The sequence below is a fragment of the Lepus europaeus genome, chromosome 22 (genome assembly GCF_033115175.1).
Source record: "Lepus europaeus isolate LE1 chromosome 22, mLepTim1.pri, whole genome shotgun sequence".
In the NCBI taxonomy this organism is placed as follows: Eukaryota; Metazoa; Chordata; class Mammalia; order Lagomorpha; family Leporidae; genus Lepus; species Lepus europaeus.
The window spans coordinates 25841350-25863989 of record NC_084848.1 but is presented as its reverse complement, the minus strand read 5'-3'; the positions used below and the strand labels follow the sequence as shown (position 1 = coordinate 25863989).

The window sequence follows — 22640 nt, the reverse complement described above, 5'->3', positions numbered from 1 at the left end:
CCTTCTCTCTGGTCTTCAGCCACTCGTGTTGGGGCTTCAGGAGGTGGGGGACAATGGCCTTGGGCCGCCCTGTCCCCAGACCACCCCGAGGCAGGAGCGAGGAAAGCCTCCAAAACACGACTCAGGATGGGCATCTGTTTTCGGTTGAAAACCAGAAAGAAATCCCAGCTCCGAGGCTCTGCTTTGGTTGAAAAATCAAGTCGGGTGACAGTGGAAACTGTGTGCCACTGTCCTCCGCTCTCTGCCATGTTGACAGAGAGAGAGTGCTAATTCTGGCTGGGGTTTTTCCCTGCCCTGGCTGTTTTTCTCTTTTATCTTCATCAATTGAAGAGAGCCGCTCCGCCTCTCAACTGTCGGAAGGTATCTTGGGTTTGGTGTATTTTTTTTTTTCTTTCACATAATTCTGCGGGTCTTTTCCCAGAGATGTATTTTTTTCTCAAGTTCACTTCTAACTTGAAGTTTCCGCCCATGTGACTTCCAGCGTCAATCACCAGAAACCACAAGAGAGAGCGCGCGCCAGCCCCAAAGCGAGCGACATGTCCCAGTGGGGAGCAGTCCCTCCGCACCCCAGAGCAGGACGCACGCACGCAGGGGTCGGCGGCGGCACCCGTGGAGACCGGAGGGCTGGCGGAGGCCAGCTGGTGACGAGAGAGCCCGGAGGCGCGTGGGGCTGTGTGCGAGAGCCGGAAGAGTCCAGCCATGCCTCACAGCTCTGACAGCAGTGACTCCAGCTTCAGCCGCTCTCCTCCGCCTGGCAAGCAGGTAGTGGTCTCTTTCCCCTCTCTGCTGCTTTCTGCCTCTGCCCGGGGTGGGCCGGGGGAGGGGAGTGATGCGTGGCGTGAGCACTGAGAGTCCAGACATGGCCTTTGCAATTACACTCTGAGTCCAAGGGTGGGGGTGGGGGACCCTCCTTTTCCTGCGTGTTCTACCCAAGCCCCTTAATCTTCTCCTTTCCCCGGGGCGGGGTGGGGGTGGGGGGTGGTTCCCACTGCCTTTGCCTCAGCGGGATTCCTGCCCCATGCAACTTTCTAAGAAGCCAAGAGGGGCATGGACTTCAAAAGGGTCTCTTCTCTCTAAGGCAGAGGCTCCCGGGGGCTGATGCCATGCCCAGCCTAAACCCTGTTACTGTTCCCAGGACAGCACCCCCAGGGTGAAAAAGGAGGCCAGGGACAAGTGAATCCCCAAGAGAGCAGGTTGGAAAATTAGAGGGATGAGGACCCAGGCACTGCCCCTGTTGCTGAACCTGCCACTAGCGAGGGATGCTGGGGCCACCACTAAAACTTAGGTCCCCTGTGGCCTCAGGACGGAGGGAGTTAACAAATGAAGGGGTGGCTCTGGGGGAGCTGGGTGACTGGGATACTTCCACTGGGAGCACTGGGCTCCCAGCTTGTGATGTCCGGATCTCCCCCAAATGTAAGCCCCCTGCCCGTCTCCCAGCTCCTGGGGCTTTCTCCACCACTGCACTCCTGACATCGCTCCCTAGAAGATATCCCCGCTCCCTCCTGCCTTCCCAAGAGCCACTGTTTGCATATCAGGGGGTTAAAATCTTCTCCACATTCGTGGTGTAAAAACTGCACGCTTGGCACAGATAGCCAGGCAAGCTTTCAAAATGCTGCAGGAGTGAGCATCTACTCCGGCAGCGACCAGGTGGGACGGAGTTCCGCGGCAGCCCTGCAGAGGGCGACCCCTCTGGCCCTCGGCTTGAGATGCTATCGGAGCGGCTCAGGCTGCCTGGAAGTCTGCACTGGCCCCTTCTTCGGAAGGAAATTACTCACGGCTTCCATGGTAACCCGGCTCCCCATCCCCCGTAGGGGAAGAGCGCTTCCTCCTTATCTGCCCCAGTGCCCTGGTCCCGCAGCGGCCTCCACGTCCTGGGCTCGCGGGGCATCACATGCCCGGCCTGGGTATCTGTGCCCCTGCAGCCTGAGGGATGCGAGCAGGCACAGGGCAGGAGTCTGTGCAGCCTCGCACAGGGGGGAGGCGGGAGCTGCCCTCTCTGGCCAAGCCTAGGAGGCAGCAGCCAATGGGATGCAATTAGAGCACCTGCCAAGGCCCCACGCCGTCCCCCTGAGCACCCATGCACTGCCCACCACAGCCACGGAGCTGCCACCATTAAGGTCCCTCTTCTAAGCGTCTCGTCTGGAGCAAGCATTGTGCTCGTGTTGGCTGAACTCAACGAAGGGCCGCAGGGAAACCGGAGGCAGAGCGGTGGCCAGGGCCCTCAGCTCAGGGGTGCAGCTGCAGGCTCCACGGAGAGCAAACAGTGGGTCCTGGGAAGGCAGGAAGAGATCTCCGTTTCCCCACGTGTAAGATGGAAACAACGCCACGGGTGTCCCAGAAGCGGGACTTCCTCCCAGAACACGCTTACACAGAGGTGGGCACAGAGGAAGCGCTCAAAAAGTAACAGCAAGAAGGTTCTGGGTGATGAAGCAAGAGAGTGAGGGTGGCGCAGAGAGGTGATAAAACACGCTGCACCACCCTCGCTGTTTTTGCCAAGTACGGCCCTAGGGAGGCCTTGTGGACAAGGCAAGCCCTAGAGCCCCAAGGCTACCTGGGACAGGGGGAGAGCTCTCCTGGTGGAGCCGGGGAGGAGGGGGTGCAGATCTGGGGATGGAGTCGCATGAAGAGGTGGAGACCAGGGAGGGCGGATGGCTGGAGAGGAGCAGGCTTGCCTGATGCCCGCTGTCTGCCTCCCAGGACTCCTCCGATGACGTGAGAAAAGTTCAGAGAAGGGAGAAAAACCGCATCGCTGCCCAGAAGAGCCGGCAGCGGCAGACACAGAAAGCCGACACCCTGCACTTGGTGAGCCCTCTGCTCTTGGCCTTGGCCTTCGCTCCTGGCACTCACCCCTCCTCCTAAGTGAGGACCTCAGCTTTGATTCTGCCTGCGTGAGGATGTGGGGGGGGGGGGAGCAAGTGGAGCGGGAGGCCGTGGGGTGAGGTTGGAGGGGGCAGTCTCCGAGGAGTGTACAAGGGAGATTCTGTAGCAGGGAATGGGCCAGGAGGTTGTACAGTAGGGGAATGAGATTTTCTACCCCAAAAAGGGCTCAGCGGGCAGGTGAGTTGGCTGTGGGAAGCCCCCAGAGGCCACCTGCTCGGGGAGGGGCGGACGAGGGGGCGCTGTCCTTCATCAGCCATGGAGAACAGGGGTGTGGGGAGCTGTGGGGATCACACACAGCCCCGCCTCTTGGAAGCCACTCAGATGTCCCTGCCTTGGGGCCCCGGAGGGCCCCGGTGCTGTACCTTGCTCCTTGTTTCTGGGCCTCGTTCAAGTTTTATTTGGAAACCTCTATCTTTCATGATATCCCATGGCTCTTACCCGGGCTGCTCACCATCCTGGCTGAGTTGCCTCTCGCCCCAAACTTTCCTAGACAAAGCCTTGACCCCCAGCTTGAGCGGGCCCAGGGCCTCGGCTGCGGCTGCGGCTTCGTGGCCGTCGCCCAGGCGGCCCCAGGCCCTCCCACATCAGGGTTCAAGTCCTGATTCCGTGCTTTGGAATGCGATGCTTCCTCTTCACCTGCGCACCTCACCACCCTCCTGGCTTCACTCGGCCCTGGGTCGATTCTCATTCCACCAGCTCTCGGCACTGCTTCCCTTTTCTTCCATCCGCTCCTCTCATCCTCTCGCAATCCTACCTCGAAGTCCTTCCTCCTGAAATACTCCCATGGCTCTCGACCCTAGCAATTGCTTTCAAGGGCGAAAAATATGATTGGCGTCATAAGCGAATAGGCTTGGATTTAATGGGATGAGTAGCACAGCCATCAGCAGTTAGAACTGTTGTAACCTTCTAAAGGAAAGATGAGAGCATTGGTGAAAACGAATGGAATTAAACAATGTGTGTATTTTGGTGCAAAATAGTTCTTTCATAATAAAAATTTCCATGAACTTTCGGAAGACCCCGCAGAAAGCGTAGACTTTTGTGGGTTCAGGACTATGGTGGAGGATGCTTCTTTGAGCTTTGAAAGGATGTAGGGAGCAGGCTGCACCAGCCTCCCTGATGAGGTACTTGTGGCTTGGTTGAGATCTGTGCAGTATCTCCTCTATTGCACACTAACACAGTTGGCGGTTCGCATGTAGTTGCTGAATTGAAAAACAGAACGAACGATCAGCAAGTCTGTGCTGACTGCGAACCACGGCTCAGGCGTTCTGGCGTTGGCAGCCCTGCTGCGCACGTGCTGTCTGGGAGTTCACGGGCGCTGGGAGCTTGCACACACTGGCTCACCCTCTTAGTCTTGAACAGCTCTGATCTCTAATTTGGTCTCTATCAGAGTTTGGTTCTGATTCGATATCCCTGCAGGAAAGCCTACAAGTAAAGATGACAAGGGATACACACAATCGTCCTTTTCGAGCAAGTAGCCAACGTCTCGGGACTGGAAAGCTGTTAGAAGCTTTACACATTTGTGACTTTGGTTTTCAGTGGGAGCTAAGTGTAGGCTGGCAGCTGTGGGTCAGGACAGGCTTTGAATCACAGCTCCGCTGCCGGCTGACTGTGGGTCTGAACTCGGAGATTCTTGGTCCCTCCTCAGCCTCTGGCCCGTTAGCTACAAGATGAGAAAAAAAAAAAAAAAAAAAAAAGGAGTTCATGCATGTAAAGAGCTCAACACAGTGCCTGGCATAGAGCACACACTGACAAAAATCAAGTATAATAGGGGTAGGAGAGTTTGGACATCCCTAATCGGAAAATGCAAGAACCTGAAATGCTGCTAAATCCAAAGCTTTTGGAGTGCTGACATGACACTGCAAGTGGAAAATTCCACACCGCACCTCATGTGATAGGTCGCGGTCAAAATGCAGGTGCACTAGAAATCTTGTGTGAAATTATCATTCAGGCTGTGTGCATAAAGTGTATATGAAACACAAATGAATTTCGCGTTCAGGCTTGGGTCTCATTACCAAGGTAGCTCATTATGCAAATATTCCAAAATCCCCCCCCCAAAATCTGCATTCTGACACACTTCTGATCCCAAGCATCTCACACAAGTAATACTCAATCTGTAATAATAACGGTCATTGTAAGAAGCAGGATCCGTAACCAGTACGTACATACACGCATACATCTATTTAATCATGGAAGCTTGGCGTTGAAAGATTGCTTAAAGACTGGAAATTTTAGAGGCACCTTGCATGCCTGAGACCCCCAGCAAATAGCCCCCGTGAATGCCTCCTGGGAGGCAGCAGATGATGGCCAAGAGTGTGGGCCCCTGCCATCTATGGGGGAGGCCGGGTGGAGGTCTGGACTCCCAGCTCCAGCCTGAACTAGCCCTGGCCATTGGCAGCACTGGAACAGTGAACCAGCAGATGGCAGATCTTCCTCTCGTCTGTCTGTCTCTCTCTCCTTCTCTCACTCTGTCTTTCAAGCAGATGAAAACCAGTAGCATTTTACAATGCATATAAAACTCTGAAACCATAAGGGAAAGATGATTACATTTATACATGAAAATTGAAAATGTCTGTCTGGCTCAAAAAACTATATGCAAAATCAAAGGCAAATGGCAAATGGGGAAAAAATATCTGTCACACATGCGGTACAAAAAAATAAAGCCATGGTTCCTTAACACATGAAAGCTCTTCTGACCAGGAAACTGACTAACAACACAGAAGAAGAATGAGAAATCACGAATGGGCCGTGTGCAGAAGGAGAAAGGTGAACAGCAGATAAACCTGTGAGAAGAGGCTAGACCTCGCTCGGTTAGGAAAATACTAATGGAAGCAACAGATTGGCAAAGAGGAAAGGTGTCGCTAACGCACCTGTTTGCCGAGGCTGAGGAGCAGCAGGGGCCAGCAGCCGCTGTCAGGACAGGAGGAAGGCAGACAGGCCAGCCCCGTTAGAGGGCCGCGGGGCCCTATCCACCCAGACTGTCAGTGCACGGATCCTGCGACTCAGCAGTTTGACATTTGGGAGTTTACTCGCAAACGTGCGCACAGACGATGACATCCTGACCGTGTAAAGACAATGGTTGCTTTGTTGTTCCTCACAACCCGGGCTGGAGACAGCTCAGCATCCTTTGGCAAGGAAGTGATTAAATAAGATGCGGTTCATGCAGTCAGTGGCATGCTGGGTAGCTCTTACAGCAAGCAGTGGCATCTGAAGGAGTTACCGCTCAGAATTCTGTAATTCGAAGTGAAAAAAGGTATGAATATGGTACTGAGTTTGCTCCCACTTGTGTTCTTTTTTTTTCCTTTCTTTTTTTTTTTTTTTGACAGGCAGAGTGGACAGTGAGAGAGAGAGAGGCAGAAAGAAAGGTCTTCCTTTTCAGTTGGTTCACCCCCACAATGGCCGCTACGGCTGGCGTGCTGTGAGCCAGGTGCTTCTCCTGGTCTCCCATGCGGGTGCAGGGCCCAAGCACTTGGGCCATCCTCCACTGCCTTCCCGGGCCATAGCAGAGAGCTGGCCTGGAAGAGGAGCAACCGGGACAGAATCTGGTGTCCCAACTGGGACTAGAACCCGGGGTGCCGGCGCCACAGGCGGAGGATTAGCCTAGTGAGCCGCGACGCCGGCAACCCACTTGTGTTCTTAATAAGAGAAAGATACTTATATGTGCAGAACTATATAAACTTGAAAATGTTTGAGTGCATTATCAAAACGTGATAATTATATTTGTTTCTGAAGTGTAGAACTAAAGAAACAAGAGGGAGATGCTTTGCATTTTTATCTTTTTATTTAGCTTGGATATAGATAGATAGACAGACAGACAGACAGACCTTCCGTACGCTGGTCACTCCCTAACTGGCACAACAGCCAGGGCAGGCCCAGGGCAGGACCAGCAGCTGGGAACTCTGGGTTTCCACCTTGGGGGGCAGAGACCCATGTACCTGAGCCCTCACCTGCTGCCCCCAGGATGCACGTTAGCAGGTGCTCCGATACGGCACGTGAGCACCCCGAGCAGTGTCTTCACTGCTGTGAAAAGCCCACCCTCCGTGCTTTCCTTTTTATCGAACAAACACCAAACCTGCACTGCTGAGCCCCCTGCACTTGCATTAGGATGTTCTCCCTCCTGATCTTGATGCCACCCACGGAGCAATCCTCCATCGTGACATTTGACGCCGGGAACGTCCTCAGTACACGCCCGGGGCCTAGAGGAGAAGCAGCTGTCAGCTGGGATCCGGTGACCCTCCCAGCCATCAACAGAAGGTGCCCCTCGAAAGGGCAGCAAAGCGGTTCCCCCAGAGCAGCCATCCTGGTGGACGGCGTGGGTCTCTGGTGCTGACCAGCAGCAGGAAGGACTTTGAGTCCACGGGCCAGGGTGAGCAGAAAGAGGGTTGGGGTCCAGAAGCTTCATTCATGAGGAGACTCAAGGTCGGGGAGACAGCGGAGCGGGGCAGACAGCAGTGTTAGCTCGGAGCTGTGCTAAGCGTCCATGGTCGGGGAGCCAGTGAGGGTACCAGGGTCAAGTTTGAGGGCTGCAGGCTTAGGCACTCCCTTAGGTGGCGGCGGGCCAGGGGCTTGCTTGGGACCGGCTCCTGGAGGAGCCTCCCACCAGTTTAAGAAGAGAAAGGGCGTTACAGGCTCCAGGGTGTATGCTTAATGTCCTTTATGAAGCATAGATCACGCCTTAGGGAGAGTTTTGAGCTGGTGCGGTGAGAGATAAAGGATGTACAATGGGAGGGAAACTGGGTAATGGAAGGAAAGAAGCCCAGCAGAGGTCTGCCCCCCCACCCAGGCCTCCTTACACCTGCACTGTTGCTCTGGGTGCCCAGGCAGGCCTGCGGAGGGGCGGCCCTCAGTCCGGCTTCACTCTGGGCTTCTCTCTCTCTTGGAGACCATGTCATGTTTATGGGCACAGAGAAGTCATAGATCAATAAAAAATAAAAGGAACGTTCTGGCTCGTTCCAGCCTAAGATGGTTCGATGTGGAGCCAGTGAGCCATCTTTGGAAAGGAGAAGCATCTCTGCCTCTCCATCGCCATGAATTTCTTTTTAAACGTGTGTGAATCGTACACAGGGCTTTGTGCATATCCGTTACGTGCTCTGCCTGCAGTATCTCATTTCACCCGCACAGAGATCTTACTGTATAACCCGTTGATTAGGTGGAGCAACTTGTTCAAAGTTACAGAGCTTGTAACTACACCCATCTGATTCAGAACCCATCTTCCTAATCACTAAGCTATCTCACCGCCTTCTCCAACCCCCCCAATCTTTATCTTCGTTGAACTCCTTCCTCAATATGTTTTTCTGCTTTTTAAGCAACATTGTCTAAAATGTATGCTTTCCCCAACCATTGTCAGGTCTGGCCAAGAAAGTGAAGGCATCTCTATAAAAATATGATTTGAAATTTTTTTTGAGAAGGACTTGTAGCAATATTTAACATCTTACATGGGAATAACCCCAACACGCAGTTCCACCTGCGAGCTTTGAAGGAAGAAGGATGCACACCGATGCTCCAGGCATCGTTACCCGTGAGCACTGAGCCCTTCCTCTGAGCTGTAATCCTTGGCTTGGCTAACAATAGGATTAGTGCATTAGGACACTTTTATACAGTAGAACTGTACACTGGCACTTAAAATGACTATTGTAGATCTGTATTTAGCAAAGCAGAAAGATGCCAGTGATACAGGATTAAGTAAGAAAAGCAAATTACAAAGAGTAGGCAGAAGATAACCCCATTCACGGAACAAGTTTAGGCTTTGGGCTTGGTGGCAGCTCAAAGGGATGTCTGAAAACAAATTCTCTAAAATTCTAATAGTGGTTATTCTTGGTTGAGTTTGGCTACTTTATCTTATTCCTTGTACTTTTCTGTACTAGTTTACTATGATGAATATGTGCCATTTAAACATCAAAGTAGTCTCTAACTGTCTAAAACATTAGGTGATTTGCATCTGGGGACAAAAAGCATGCCAAGACAATTGATCACCTGAACCGCTGGTTCCACTGATGTCAGCTGGGCGTGGCTGAGTCTGCGAGGCACACTTGAAGGGACAGCTCTGGACACGAGAAAGAATGTCTGTCTAGGGGAGGGTGATGGATGTCGTAGTGAAAGACCAGCGGGATGTCCGCATGCAGACCGGAGTGCTTGGGTTCAAGTCCTGGCTCCACTTGTGATTGCAGCTTTCTGTTAAGGCACACTCCTGTGGGACGGCAGGCGAGGGCGCGAGTACTTGGATCCTCGCCACCCAACTAGGAGACCTGGATGGGGCTCCAGGCTCCCGGCTTCAACCTGGCTTGTTGCAGACATTTGGGGAGTGAACTAAAGGATGGAAGATCTCTCTCTCTCTCTCTCTCTATGTGTGTGTGTATGTGTGTGTGTCTGTGTCTCTGTCACTGTCCTTGTCTCTTTGTCTCTCTTCCTTTCAAATAAATTAAATAAATAAATGTTAGTTTAATTTAAAAAAAAAAAATAAGTGCCTGGCTACAAGGGATTGCAGCTCCCAGGTCCCAGAGTGGCAGCTGCCCCTGGGCAGTGTCTTCACGAGGCTGGCTGTGCTCAGTAGCTGCTAGATCCCTTTCTCTCGAGAAGGGTGAGAAAGTCTGGCCGGGGAGCCCCTGCTCAGGCTGCACGGCGTCCTCAGTCCTCTGTAGAAGCCAACCGGGCCCCTGCTTCCTGGAGTGGGCTGTCCATGCCAAAATCCATTGTGGGCTGTCCGTACCGAAATCCATCGTGGGCTGTCCATACAGAAATCCACTGTGGGCTGTCCGTACCGAAGTCCATCGTGGGCTGTCCGTACCGAAATCCATCGTGGGCTGTCCATACAGAAATCCACTGTGGGCTGTCTGTACCGAAATCCATTGTGGGCTGTCCATGCCGAAATTCACTGTGGGCTGTCCGTACCGAAGTCCATCGTGGGGTGTCTGTACTGAAATCCATCGTGGGCTGTCCGTACCGAAGTCCATCGTGGGCTGTCCATACCGAAATCCATCGTGGGGTGTCCATACAGAAATCCACTGTGGGCTGTCCATGCCGAAATCCACTGTGGGCTGTCCATGCCGAAACCCATTGTGGGCTGTCTGTACCAAAGTCCATCGTGGGCTGTCGAGGGACCGGCAATAATTATGGTCTTACAACCTTGTTTGTAGGATTACAGAATTCAAAGTGAATTCAGAGGGAGTGGGCATTTAGCTAATGGTTAAGATGCCCACATTCTACATAGTACATGAGATTCATTTCCAGCTCTGCCTCCTGGCTTCAGATTCCTGCTAATGCAGACCCTGGGTAATTGGGTTCCTGCCACTCTTGTGGGAGACCTGGATTGAGTTCCCAGTTCCCGGCTTCTGCCTGGTTTTGTCCCAGCCATCGCAGACATTTAGGGAGTAAGCCAGCAGATGGCAGTTCTCTCGTAGTCTCTGTCTCTCTCTCTGTGTGTGTGTGTGTGTGTCTCTATGTTTCTCTCTGCCTCTCATATAAATATTTTTTAAAAATAATAAAGGACACTCAGACATATGCTAGAGCAGCCTGTCTCGTTAACAATAAGGGAACTGGCGTCTTTCGGGAGGACGCTCAAGCACCCAAACCCCTCGCCTTCCCACCAGGCTGCTTTTTTGTTTTGCTCCACACAGCTTTGCTCTGCAGGTGGTGTGGTTCACCCACGGGGCACCTCAAAACAGAATGAAAAGATAGATTGACTTTGAAATCCATGCATAGATGGGACCGTCATGAAATTTCATGGGAAATTCCTATCATGAAAAAACTATGCAAGGATTTCAAAAAACTTTTGGACCCAAATTCTGTTGGTTTTTTTTTTTTTTCCATGCACTTTTTGAACTACTCTTGTATGTCCTTTTGCAAAGGGTAAGCCAAGAAGGAGGCCATGAGCCAGAATGCTTGACCAGGCCAGACCCTTGTCAGCTACAAAGCTCTGGCATACAACAAGAGACCAAGAGAGAGAGGGCGTTGAAATCGAAGCGCTCCTTTATGTAAAAGAGGCTTTGATGTCACAGTGCAAAACTAAAGGGACACACTGGGGGAATGCTTACATCAGATGAAGCAAGCGACCATTGACTATCAAGGAGAGCACATCCTTGAAAAGAAAAACACCCAGCCTCCAGGAGACCAGAGGGCAGAGGCTAGGAACAGAGAGCTCACACAACACTTTTCCTACCAACGTGAGATTAACCTAATTTTCTATTCTGATTAGGAACATGATACACGCTAAGGCAGGGTGTCTGAACCTCGGCACCACTGACGTCTTGCGTTCGCTCATTCTTTGTTGTCGGGGGAAGGGTTGCTCTGTGCAGCATAAAATATAAACTCTACCCACAGACACCAACAGGACACCCTGCCACCGCCACCACGGACACGCCAAGTTGTGGCAAACAGAAGCATTTCCAGAACTTGCCCAGTGTTCCCTGCAGAGCAAAGCTAAGGAGACCCATGTAGAACTTGTTCTTCCTTAGCAATTGATGACTGTGACATTAAAGCGAAAGGAAGAAACCTTCATAAGTCAGCTGGCAAAAATAACGATTTAAAATTAGAACAGCTAAGTGCAGTGCCAGGGAAGTTAAGACAAAAGTGACGCGTGCACTCAGGGCTGATGCCATTATGTATCTCACACAGCCTTCTTCTGTTGTTGCTGTTATTTAAAGATTTTATTTATTTTCATTTTATTTGGGAGATACAGAGAGAGATTTCCATCTGCTGGTTGACACCCCAGATGCCAGCAACAGATGGGGCTGGGTCAGACTGGAGAGAGGAACCTGGAACTCAGTCCGGGTCTCCCATGTGGGTGGCAGAGACCCAAGCACTTGAGTCGTCACCTGCTGCCTCCAGGCTGTGCATCAGCAGGAAGCAGGAACTGGAGGCAGAGCCGGGCCGGGAACCTAGGTCTTCCTACGGGCTGCAGGCATTTCAAGCAGCGTCTTGACAGCTGCACCAAATACCCAGCCCAGGGATATTATTTTTTTTCCCCAAAGAAATCTTTTATTTAAGGAGTACAAATTACATAAGTATAACTTTAGGAATATAGTGATTCCTCCCACTATACCTGCCCTCCAAACCCCATTTCCACCCTCCCCCATTCGCAGTCAAATTCTCCATTAAGATTCTTTTTTTTTTTTTTTTTTGACAGGCAGAGTGGATAGTGAGAGAGAGACAGAGAGAAAGGTCTTCCTTTTTGCCGTTGGTTCACCCCACAATGGCCGCTGCGGCCAGCACATTGTGCTGATCCGAAGCCAGGAGCCAGGTGCTTCTTTCTCCTGGTCTCCCACACGCGTGCAGGGCCCAAGGACTTGGGCTGTCCTCCACTGCCTTCCCGGGCCATAGCAGAGAGCTGACCTGGAAGAGGGGCAACCGGGATAGAATCCGGCACCCCAACCGGGACTAGAACCCGGTGTGCCGGTGCCACAAGGCGGAGGATTAGCCTGTTAAGCTACGGCGCCGGCCAAGATTCATTTTCAATTAACCTTATACACAGAAGACCAACTCTATACTAAGTAAAGATTAGAACAGTTCGCACACACATACACACACACAACCTGTTTGAGAACAGGTTTTACAGTTAACTCTCATAACACAGCTCAGTGAGGACCGAGGTCCTGCATGGGGAGTTAGTGCACAGTGACTCCTGTTGTTGACTTAACAGTTAATACGCCGATGGATGACGTCAGTGACCACCCGAGGCTCTTGACATGAGCTGCCAAGGCTCACACAACCTCGTTACAGCTGTGCTTGCCACAGACTGGAAGACTGACTGTGCGCTCGGCCGCATTGGTCTGTCTGCTAGGAATCACCCCGGACGGCAGCTGAGCAAAGACAGATTCCAGGCGGCATCAAGCTGTTTGTTCCAGCGTTCTTGACGATAGTGACAATTTGATAGCAACCAAAACACCCAGCCCTAGAAGACCTTTTTAAGTAAATTGCCGATCGTTGATTTGAAGAGGTACTGGTGGATGTGACAAAGTTGACACAGGAAGCAAAATACAAATTGTACGTGTGTTCTTGTTGAGGTTTGTAAAAATAGCTTTGCACGTTTGTTTAAAAAGATGGCAATCTGTACAATGAGAATGGGTGTTAGCCGACAAGGATCGTGGGCATTTTAAAATTTTTTAAAATATGGTTAATACAGTTATACTGTATTTTTAAAATTTAAAACAAGATGAAGACGATTAGACAGAAGGGTGAGAAAATTGAGAACACAAAGAGGACACAATTGAGGCAGAATTTAGGGGTCAGGGTTTGCTAGAACTTTCCATTTATTCTCGTATTGGGAACACTGGGGAGTGATGGAGTACACTGGAAAATTGTCACACCAGGACCACACCAAAGTGTGCACGTGGACAAGTGTGACTATCCAGTCACCCCCGACTCAGAGGACCCAAGGGAAGGGACCTGGGACTCGTCCGAGAACTCCAGCGAAGGGATGAAGCCCAGAGCCAGGCAGAGGGGCCTGGATTCCCAGCCCCCAGAGCAATTCCCTGCACAAGAAAATGCCTGATCATTCACGTGCAGACTCACACACGCAAAGGCCCCATTCCCAGTCCTGGAGCCTGCGCCGTCACAGGAGAGACCCCCTCAACCGGTGCCGCCCGGCCTCCTCCAGGCCAGGGGCACTTTGCTCGAGGCACTGGGAAAACAGCGGTTTTCTGATTCCTTGGCCCTTTCATTCAATTGGAAGCCGGAGCGGGAAGTGAATAGGTAAACGAAACGGTGCACCGTGGAGAGTGACCAAGGGATGGGCATGCGGGCGGTGACCGGGAAGGCTTCCCCAGGACCCCGGCCTTGGAGGCAAACGTGATTGCAGAGGAGACCGGGGAAGGTGGGAGGATGCCTGGTGGAGGCAGTGAGGAGGAGATGTGCTACAGGGAGCAGGATCCAAGCTGAGACGGGGACAGGGACTAATTCAAATTCCGGCCTGGAGGTTTATCTGAGCCTAAATTTTGATTACAAAATGGGAAGCCATAGCACCCCCTGGGGACTGTTGATGGCGTCAATGACAGAGCAAAGGTAGGACAGTGCAGTACTGCGAGCTTCTTTAGTTTTACCCAGGGGAGGGCGTCACAGTGGTTCATGTACTGAATGCCAGGCCGGGCTCTTTCCCATACATCAATCAGGTGTCTTGGCTGTGTATGAAAGCTTGGAGAGCACCAGCCATTCCCCCAGCCTGGCTCTTCACAGCTGCCCGTCTCTTGCACTGGCGTGGACAGGGAAGGTCAAGTCCGAGCTGGGGAAATTACGTGCAGAGTTCTGAAAGTGCTGTCCTTCGGTGACTCCCACACCATAGCTACAGTTTGGGGAACAAAAGTGTTGCTAAGCAGGGATCTGACCTTGGGCTTTTTAAAAGTGAATCTCTTCCATTCATTTGAAACCACCCCAGAGTAGCAAAGTAGAAGCTGCTGAAGAACTTGAACTTTGAGTTAAACACCCCTTTGGATGTCTCTTAGACATTACAAATCTACTTGGTAGACTGTTTCTTCAGATTTTGGCCAGTTCTTTTTTTTTTTTTTTAACAGGCAGAGTGGACAGTGAGAGAAAGACAGAGAGAAAGGTCTTCCTTTTTGCCGTTGGTTCACCCTCCAATGGCCGCTGCAGCCGGCACACCACGCTGATCCGAAACCAGGAGCCAGGTGCTTCTCCTGGTCTCCCATGCAGGTGCAGGGCCCAAGCACTTGGGCCATCCTCCACTGTACTCCGGGCCACAGCAGAGAGTTGGACTGGAAGAGGGGCAACAGGGACTAGAACGCGTGGTGCGTGTGTCACAGGCGGAGGATTAGCCTACTGAACCGCAGCACCGGCCATATTTTGGCCAGTTCTTAACAGATTCCACACTGGCAGGCAAGCAGTGTGAGTTTACTGAACACTTACTATGTCGGACAAAAAAGTACAGATGATAACAGCTCCTGCCCTCATAAAATCAACATCTTGGGGTAACTAATTTGATAAAGTTAGAATCAATGAGATTTCAATAGCTCTGCTACCTCTTGCCTTTCCATCATAAGAGAGAACTGGACCAGGCTGCTTGAAATTGTTTTTGGCAAATTTCATAGCAGTCACGTAATAAAGTTAAAGAGCTTCTTACTTTTAGAAAAAAAAAATTTAACTGGGAAATGTTTCCTGGACTCTTTACAATTTCTTTATGTTCCTTATACTATACATTATAAAATACATTAAATAATATAAACATGCAAAATGCATCTAACACAATTAAACGCTATATATTTATATTATATGGAAGAAGAATCCACTATGAACACAATTCCCAACTTGGTTGTCCATTAAGCCCCTCTGGGAAGCATTTTTAAAATCTTGATGCCTGCGACACACCCCAGAACAATGATACAGGAATCTCTGGGGGGTGAAGTCCAGGGATTGCGGCTGCTCAAAACTCTCCAGGTGGCTGCAGTAGGCAGCCAGGGTTGAGAACCAGGAGCAGTGAGTGGGGTTTGAAACCCAGCAGACTCGTGGAGCAGAAGGCAGGGAGTGAGTCTGGAGTGATTCTGTGGGTCCATCCCCAAACGCTCTGTCCCAGCTCCCCGGCGACTTAAAACAAAGCAGTTCACACCTATGCTGTGATGGCAATTATCGATCGTTTGGTTGTTGTTCGATCGCTTTTCAGACTTGGGCTTGCCAGTAGCGACCTCTCTAACCTGAGGTGTCGGTCAGGATTGCATGCCACTACAGTAACAGACAAGCCATGACTTGGAGGTGCCACCAGGTCATGGTTTAGTTCTCTCAGAAAGCAAGAAGTGCAGAAGAGCACGGAGCAGGCTGGAACCCCCAGCTGCTGTCTGCACACCATCCTCAGGGTGTGGCTTCCTCCATCCTCAAGGCTGCAAGACGGCTGCTGAACCTCCAGGCACCCATCTCTGCTGAGGCAGCGTGGCCTTCGTCCTGGAGAGGAGGCTTTGCCTTTTTGGCAGGCTGGGAAGCTCCAGCCCCTCTAGATACTTCTGATTGCAACTCATTGGTCAGAATTCTGTCTCAGAGCTACCCCTAGCTGCAGGGAAAGCTGGGTTATTTGACTGATTCTCCGGGCTCTGTAGATGGAGGCAAGGGAGAAGGACTTTGGGGTAATTGCCAAGTGAGGCTACTTGGAGTCACTGAAAGCCAAGGAATAGGTGTCAGCCTAAACGTCCATCGATGACAAAGGCACTTCTGGCCCTAAAGGCACAAAAGTGAAGATTCCTCCAGAATCAGACACGCGCCTCAGTTGGTGCACAGACAGTTGGCGCACGTCTGATTCTGGGGTTGGTGATTTCTCTTCTTCCCTCCCAGACAGAGGCCAGGGCTAATTTCCTTAAGGAATGGTGGCAGCTGTAGGCACGGATCTGCCCCCTGCTTGGACAGTGTCCTACCTCTCAGTCCTAAGCCTGCTCCAGGGATGGTGGGCACCGCCTCCGGCCTGCATTTGCTGTTTAGGGAATGACAACGGAGAGACACTGAAGGGCCGGGCATGAGAAACAAGCATCAAAGCCCACTCTCTCGTTGCAGTGAGAAGGGGCAGCTCCCTGGAAAGAGCGCATGTTCTGCCGAGCAGAACAGGCACAGGGATTGTTCTCAGCCTTCTGGAATCTGGGATGAGACAACGCAAGGAGAAGGTTCAGGCACTAACCCAGGGCTGGCAGCGGGAGGCCCAAGCCCTGCTCTGCGTGCTTGGAGAATCCCTGCAGAGCCTTGGGCCAGAGCCCTGCCAACAAATGCTCGCCTGGCCTTGGTCTTGTCCCAGTTGGCTCCCCGGGGTAAGGGAACCGCCTGGGGATTCCCCATCATTCAGGAGCTCTTTGAGTGGCCCCCCCTTCAGCCCCTCCAGCAGGGGATTTCCCAGAATCCTCCCTGTGCCCCAGCCACTCCCACGCTGCTCGTGGCTTGGATAGAGGTGGCACCAGGCGACCCCACAGGTGAGGCTGGACTGTGAACACAGGACTGGCATTTGCATGAGATGGGGAAAGATGGACGATGACACTGGGAAGCCAACAGGGCAGGAGATCATTGTCAAACACCGTCAGGAAGAAAGGGGCTTCCGAGGCCACGTGGCAGGGAAGGCCCAGGCTCTGAAGCCAGCCCGCCCCACCCCAGCCCTGGTGCTGCCACTGGCACATGTACCCTCCACACCTCCCAGCTTCCTTCTGTGTACGGGGGGGATAATGCTACCCACCCACACGGTCGCTGCAACGATTAAACTGGAGAGCAACCCTAAAGTACTTCAAAGAGTGATCGCTACCTTGGGGGTATCCGCTGTGCATTAATTATTTGGAAGTCAAGCTGGGGCGACACTTTCAATAATTTGGTTTCTACTAATCTTTCTCATATAAGCTGACTCTGCACCCCCTGCTCCCCTCTCCACACCCTCCCCAAAGGAGGGGGTCGGAGGCGCTACTTTGCTAACACCCTCAGGGCAGTCAGTTTGGAATCTGAATTATGGAGATCTTCTGATGCTGTGGTTTTCTGTATTAGCTGTCCATTAGATCTCCTGGGAAGACTTGAACAACCCAATGCCAGGCCCTAGCCCAGAGCTATTAAATCTGAATCAAGCCCGAGTAGTGTCAAAGGCCACCCCTCCCGGGGGGGGGGGGGGGGGGAGGGATCCCAGTGTGTGGCACATCAGTGTTCTGGTCCTGTTTTCAAGGCGGGTGGGAAAGTGGGTCACCAAGGGTTACCCAGCCGGGATGAGGACCCAGCACTGAGGGAGGGGTCCGGTGTCCAGGACCTGGCTCTGGTCCAGACCTGGGATGGCCTCCTCTGGAGCAGCCTGGCAGGTGACTCCCTCCCCGTGCGGTGCAGGGGCCAGAGAGTCAGCTCTGTGACCACCAGGGTGGCTGACTCAGCGTCCTGGGGTTGAGACCACCAAAATCCAGACCCAGCTTTCTCTTGGGAGACTGTGGGGTGACAGAGGACGTCTTAGGGCTCCCTGGAGACTTTTGTCTTCCTGTCTGGAGCCTCCCAGGGGAATTCGACGCTGGGGGTGTTGACGGAAGGACCACGTGGCTCAAGTCTTGCTCTTCTCTTCCTCGGTTGTGGGTCTTTGGATCAACGCTGCAGTTTCTGAATTTCTAGAAAACCAGTGTCTCGAGGCAGATCGTGAAGCACTTTCTCCTAGCAGCTGCTGCCAGGAGCCTGAGGTCCTTTCGAGGGGTAGGTGGAGTAGGTCTGTCCTGGGGTCTCAGTTGGCTTCCTCTGTAGAGTGGGAATAATGTAACAGCCAGTGTCTCCATCTCAAAGCGTGATTGTGAGAAGCCTCGGAGACCTAAATGAGTTCCAAAAAGCCGATGCGTGCACCGTTTTACGTGGACGCTCAGGTGCAAGCTCACCCCTCACCCCACCCCACCCCCACCAGAGATTTCCTGCTCAGCTCCAGGTTCCCAGTCCCTGGGGGGATGCTGGGGATGAGACGGTTTTGCCTCTGGTAAACAGCCGCTCCCCCCGGCCACTTTTGCTGTGGTCCCTTCCGCAAGACCGCCCCGGGGAGGGCCACGTTGGCCTAAGCAACAGCAGGCGGGAGCTAGAAGGATGAGGCCCAAGCTAGCCACTTCCTCCTGCACGGGGAGTCAACTCCTTTCTCTTGCGAGCGCAGGCTGCCTGCACACCGCCTGACCCCGACCCGGGACAGCCGCGCGGCTTTCTCTGGGGGCCCCCCTGGCAGGAAGCAGGGTTTCTTCCCAGGGTCAAGGCAAGTTCTTGTCGACTTGTGAGCGGCGGCAGCAGGCGGCGGTTCTGCACAGCTTCTAGAGCTCTGGGATTTGCAAGGCAGGGAGCAGCGAGGCAGACAAGGTCAGAGAGCTCTGCGGTGGCGCGCGCTCAGCAAGGAAGGAGCCGCTGTCACTTCCCGAAAGCTGGGCCTGCCTCTAAGGCGGGGAGCAGGTCAGAGCGGCCTACCCCGGCCCCTCCCTTCTGGCTCGGGGTTTGCCCAGGCTCTTCGGAGCACAGAATTTACAGTAAATGGTGTCACCAGTGGAAACTCTCAGAGGGGGCGAGGAGTAGGGCTCAAGGAAGGAAGGGGCCAGGACTCCTGGCCCCCAGTTCCCGTGCTACCCACACCGCCCCGTCTCATCATGGAGCTTTATCTTACCTTTCGGTAAAGGGGCGGGGCGGTGGGGAATGCCCTCACCCTGGGACATGCCAGGAAGCAAGCACAAGCAAGGGGAGCGGAGTGTGCCGGCCACAGCCTGCAGGGGCAGTGGCTGGGCCGAGGTACCACCCCGCCACCGCCAGGCCCCTTTTGGTGATGGGCGTCCCCTTTAATTCTAGCTCAGAACCATCCTCTGGAAAGGCCGGGCTGAGGTCCGTGTCAGAAACTTCTGCACCACTTTACAAAGCACCCCCTTCCCGGGGAGCCGGGGTTGGGATGACTGGCAATGGAACTGACCAATCCTATCCAGCTCTCATTAGCCTGCAGCCCAGGCTCCTGATAGGTGATTTAGGGCAAAGTTAATTTGTTTATTTTGAGAAGCAGAGAGATACACAGGAGATGCGAGAGAGGAAGGGAGACAGAGAGAGAGAGAGAGAGAGAGAGAGAGGAGCTCCCATTCGCTGGTCTACTCCCCAGATGCCCACATGGCCCTGGGCTGGGACAGGCTAAAGCCAGGAGCTGGAGACTCAATCCAAGTCTCCCATGTGGGTGGCAGGAAGCCGATTACTTGAGCCATCACAGCTGCCTACCAGAAGCCTCATTAGCAGGAAGCTGGAGCCAGGAACTAGGGCTGGGTTGGAATTCAGGTATTCAGCTATGGGCTGTAGATATCTTAACCAGTATCTTAGCTGCTGGACCAAACGCCCTTAGGCCCGGCTTTAAATGTCAAATGTCAAGTTATCTGGAATCTACCCACCATCCACCCTATTTTTCAGTCAACTTCTTTGTACCAGCAACTGATGTCATCAGTTAGTCAACAAACATTTGAGTTCGAAGTGTGTCCCAGGCCCTTAAATAGGCAGTAAGTGGCTTGAATAATTAAAGGAAATTTAATACTGTAGTTAACCAGTGTTTTCAAAATTGCTCAAAGATTTGAAATGACCGGGGCACTGGTTAAAAATTCGGAATTCCAAATCGTCCCAAACCCTGAGGCCACCAAGTTCAAATCTCTAGCTTTTAGGAAGGACTTGTGAATATTTTTAAGCAAGCAACTTTATTCATTCTGATGAAATGGCACATTTTAAAAATGCAGATCTGAACCATGTAAAACTAGACTTGGTCTCCAAGGACCAGCTGGGTTTTGGAACTGACAAGCAATTTATTTGCACCTCCAATGCTCTTTCCCCTTCCTCTGTGGGCATCAATTGTCAGCAGAGAAGGTCTGCTTGAGCCAGGAAACGTGACCCTTACGGTTGCAGTTCCCCTGGGCCCCCTAAAGGTGCCTCTGCTTCCCAGTAACTGCTCATCACCACAGTGTAACTGACTGACCGGAACCGGCACTGCCTCCCTCAGTTTTCCTGATGGGAACACACCTGTTGTCTCCCAAGCAACAAAGGAAAAGGCTGCACACAGGCTTGGGACACACCCAGAGTATGGGAGTGCCCCCTTAGCTGCCATTTTTTTCTGTGGTTTCAGTTACCCATGGTCCAAAAATATTCAATGGAAAATTCAGAAAATAAACAGTTCACAAGTTTTCTTTTTTCTTTTTTGACAGGCAGAGTGGACAGTGAGAGAGAGAGAGAGACAGAGAGAAAGGTCTTCCTTTTTCCGTTGGTTCACCCTCCAATGGCCGCTGCGGCCAGCACACCGTGCTGATCCGAAACCAGGAGCCAAGTGCTTCTCCTGGTCTCCCATGGGGTGCAGGGCCCAAGCACTTGGGCCATCCTCCACTGCACTCCTGGGCCACAGCAGAGAGCTGGACTGGAAGGGGGCAGCCGGAACAGAATCCGGCGCCCCGACTGGGACTAGAACCCAGGGTGCTGGCGCCACAGGAGGAGGATTAGCCTATTGAGCAGGCACAAGTTTTCAATAACTTCTATTGCAGTGTTCTGTTTTATTATCAGTGATTGTCATTCATTTTCTACTTGTCTGGTTTGGAAATTAAGCTTATCGTAGGTATGTATAGGAAATAAATGACAGGGGATCCACTGGGGTTGGTAGTAACCAAGATTTCAGATATCTTCAGAATGTTCTGGAACAAATCCTCCAAGAATGGGGGGGGGGTGGCTTGGCTGGGCAGAAGGTCATGGCAAACACTGACCCCGGAATATTTAGGAAGACTTGGGCCAAGGAGACAATTAACCTGGTGCTCGCTTGTAATGCTGAGGGCCAACACTGGGGGCGCTCGGAGGACGCACGGTTCCCAGAGGGCAGGCGGTGGAACAGACCTCGTTCTGGGGGCTCAGGTGCTGGCCTGCTGCCGGGCTCCCCCCGCGCCCGACGCTCACCTGCAGACGCGCCCGCACAGGCCCTGGCGCCCGCACACACACACAAGCGAGCACATCCGCGCAGGCGCCTCCGTGAGCTGAGCTTAGGTTTGTCCGATGGCGGCTCACGCTGACTCCCGGCCCGCTGCGTCACAGGGCTCGGGGGACTTGACGCGGCGGACTTGCAGAGCAGGCCTGCCGCCTGCCTCTTCTGCACAGCCCGCTTGCTCTGGTGCCTTTCTGCCGCGCGGGCCAGAAGCCAAGCTGTGCACTTGGACTTGGGGAACCTCCTTCTAGAAAGGCGAGCCAACCTCGGCTGTTGGTGACCGCAACCAAAAAAAACAGACTAAACCGGGTAGAACTACATAAAACAGCTGTTTTCAGAGGTCAGAGCCAGATAAATACCAGCAGCCTCATAGGGTTCAACCTCATAACCAGGGGCCTGGGCATGCGCACACACGCGTGGGCGTCCTGAAACCTACTCAGGCACACACGTGCGGGAAAATCCTCCCATGTGCTTCTCCACGGCTATGCCAGCAATATGCCCATCCCAGTCTCCTGCAGCCCCCGTGTCCCACGGCCGTGCTGCCTTCCTGACACACCCATGTGCACCTGTCGCCTTTGCAGGAGAGCGAGGACTTGGAGAAACAGAACGCGGCTCTACGCAAGGAGATCAAGCAGCTCACGGAGGAGATGAAGTACTTCACGTCGGTGCTGAGCAGCCACGAGCCCCTGTGCTCCGTGCTGGCCACCAGCGCGCCCTCGCCCCCTGAGGTGGTGTACAGTGCCCATGCCTTCCACCAGCCTCACGTCAGCTCCCCGCGCTTCCAGCCCTGAGCGTCGGCACCGGGAGCCAGCACAGCCCCGGCCCCCACTGGCCCGCCAGGCCTGGAAGGGCATACAGACTGTGGCCTCGCTGCCTTGCCCCTCCCAGCACTCCCTGTACCTGGAGAGCCGGAGGAAGGACGGAACAGAAGAGGGCTGTGGCGGCCCGAGGGGCACGAGGCCTCCCAGCCTTGGGGCAGCTGTCAGCTTGGGCCGGACCGTGGAGGTGGGAGGCCGAGCCCGAGGAGAATGGAGCTTGCAGCCCAAATCCCACGGCACAGAGGGAGGAGGGCTGGGCAGGGTTGTTTTTCTAAATAAACGTCTGAAAAGAAGCAAGCCTGGCAGGACCGTGTCCCTCTTAGCTTGTCCCTTGAAATTCACTGGGGGTGAATTCACTGGGGGTGGTCTTGACCTCAAGCACCCACCAAAGGCTGGGGAGCCTCTGCCAGCAGTGCTTCTGTTTGGGGTTTGTTGATCAGCTTGGGATCCTGATTTTTTTTTTTTCCAAAGCATCTTTCATCTGTTTCTAGGCACCTTTTGAAATCTTCTTGCCCCAGTCCCCTCAACATGATCCCTCCCTGCTCCACTCCTCCCTGTCTCCTGTGCTCCCTCCTCCG

General features: G+C 53.0%; 1 protein-coding gene across 1 annotated transcript; it reads left to right on the top strand.

The window, feature by feature from the left end:
• Positions 1-612: 612 nt before the first annotated feature.
• Positions 613-22272, top strand: BATF (basic leucine zipper ATF-like transcription factor). Its single transcript, XM_062181721.1, has 3 exons — positions 613-762; positions 2698-2802; positions 21826-22272. The coding sequence occupies exons 1-3, from the start codon at positions 700-702 to the stop codon at positions 22033-22035; spliced, it is 378 nt and encodes a 125-aa protein (XP_062037705.1). The 5' UTR covers positions 613-699; the 3' UTR covers positions 22036-22272.
• The last annotated feature ends 368 nt before the right edge of the window (positions 22273-22640 follow it).

Bases quoted from the DNA above. Each gene is read 5' to 3' on its own strand.
- BATF (XM_062181721.1), top strand. From the start codon at position 700: ATGCCTCACAGCTCTGACAGCAGTGACTCCAGCTTCAGCCGCTCTCCT. The intron at 763-2,697 runs GTAGTGGTCTCT...TCTGCCTCCCAG, and splicing joins CTCCTCCGCCTGGCAAGCAG to GACTCCTCCGATGACGTGAG. The intron at 2,803-21,825 runs GTGAGCCCTCTG...TCGCCTTTGCAG, and splicing joins AAGCCGACACCCTGCACTTG to GAGAGCGAGGACTTGGAGAA.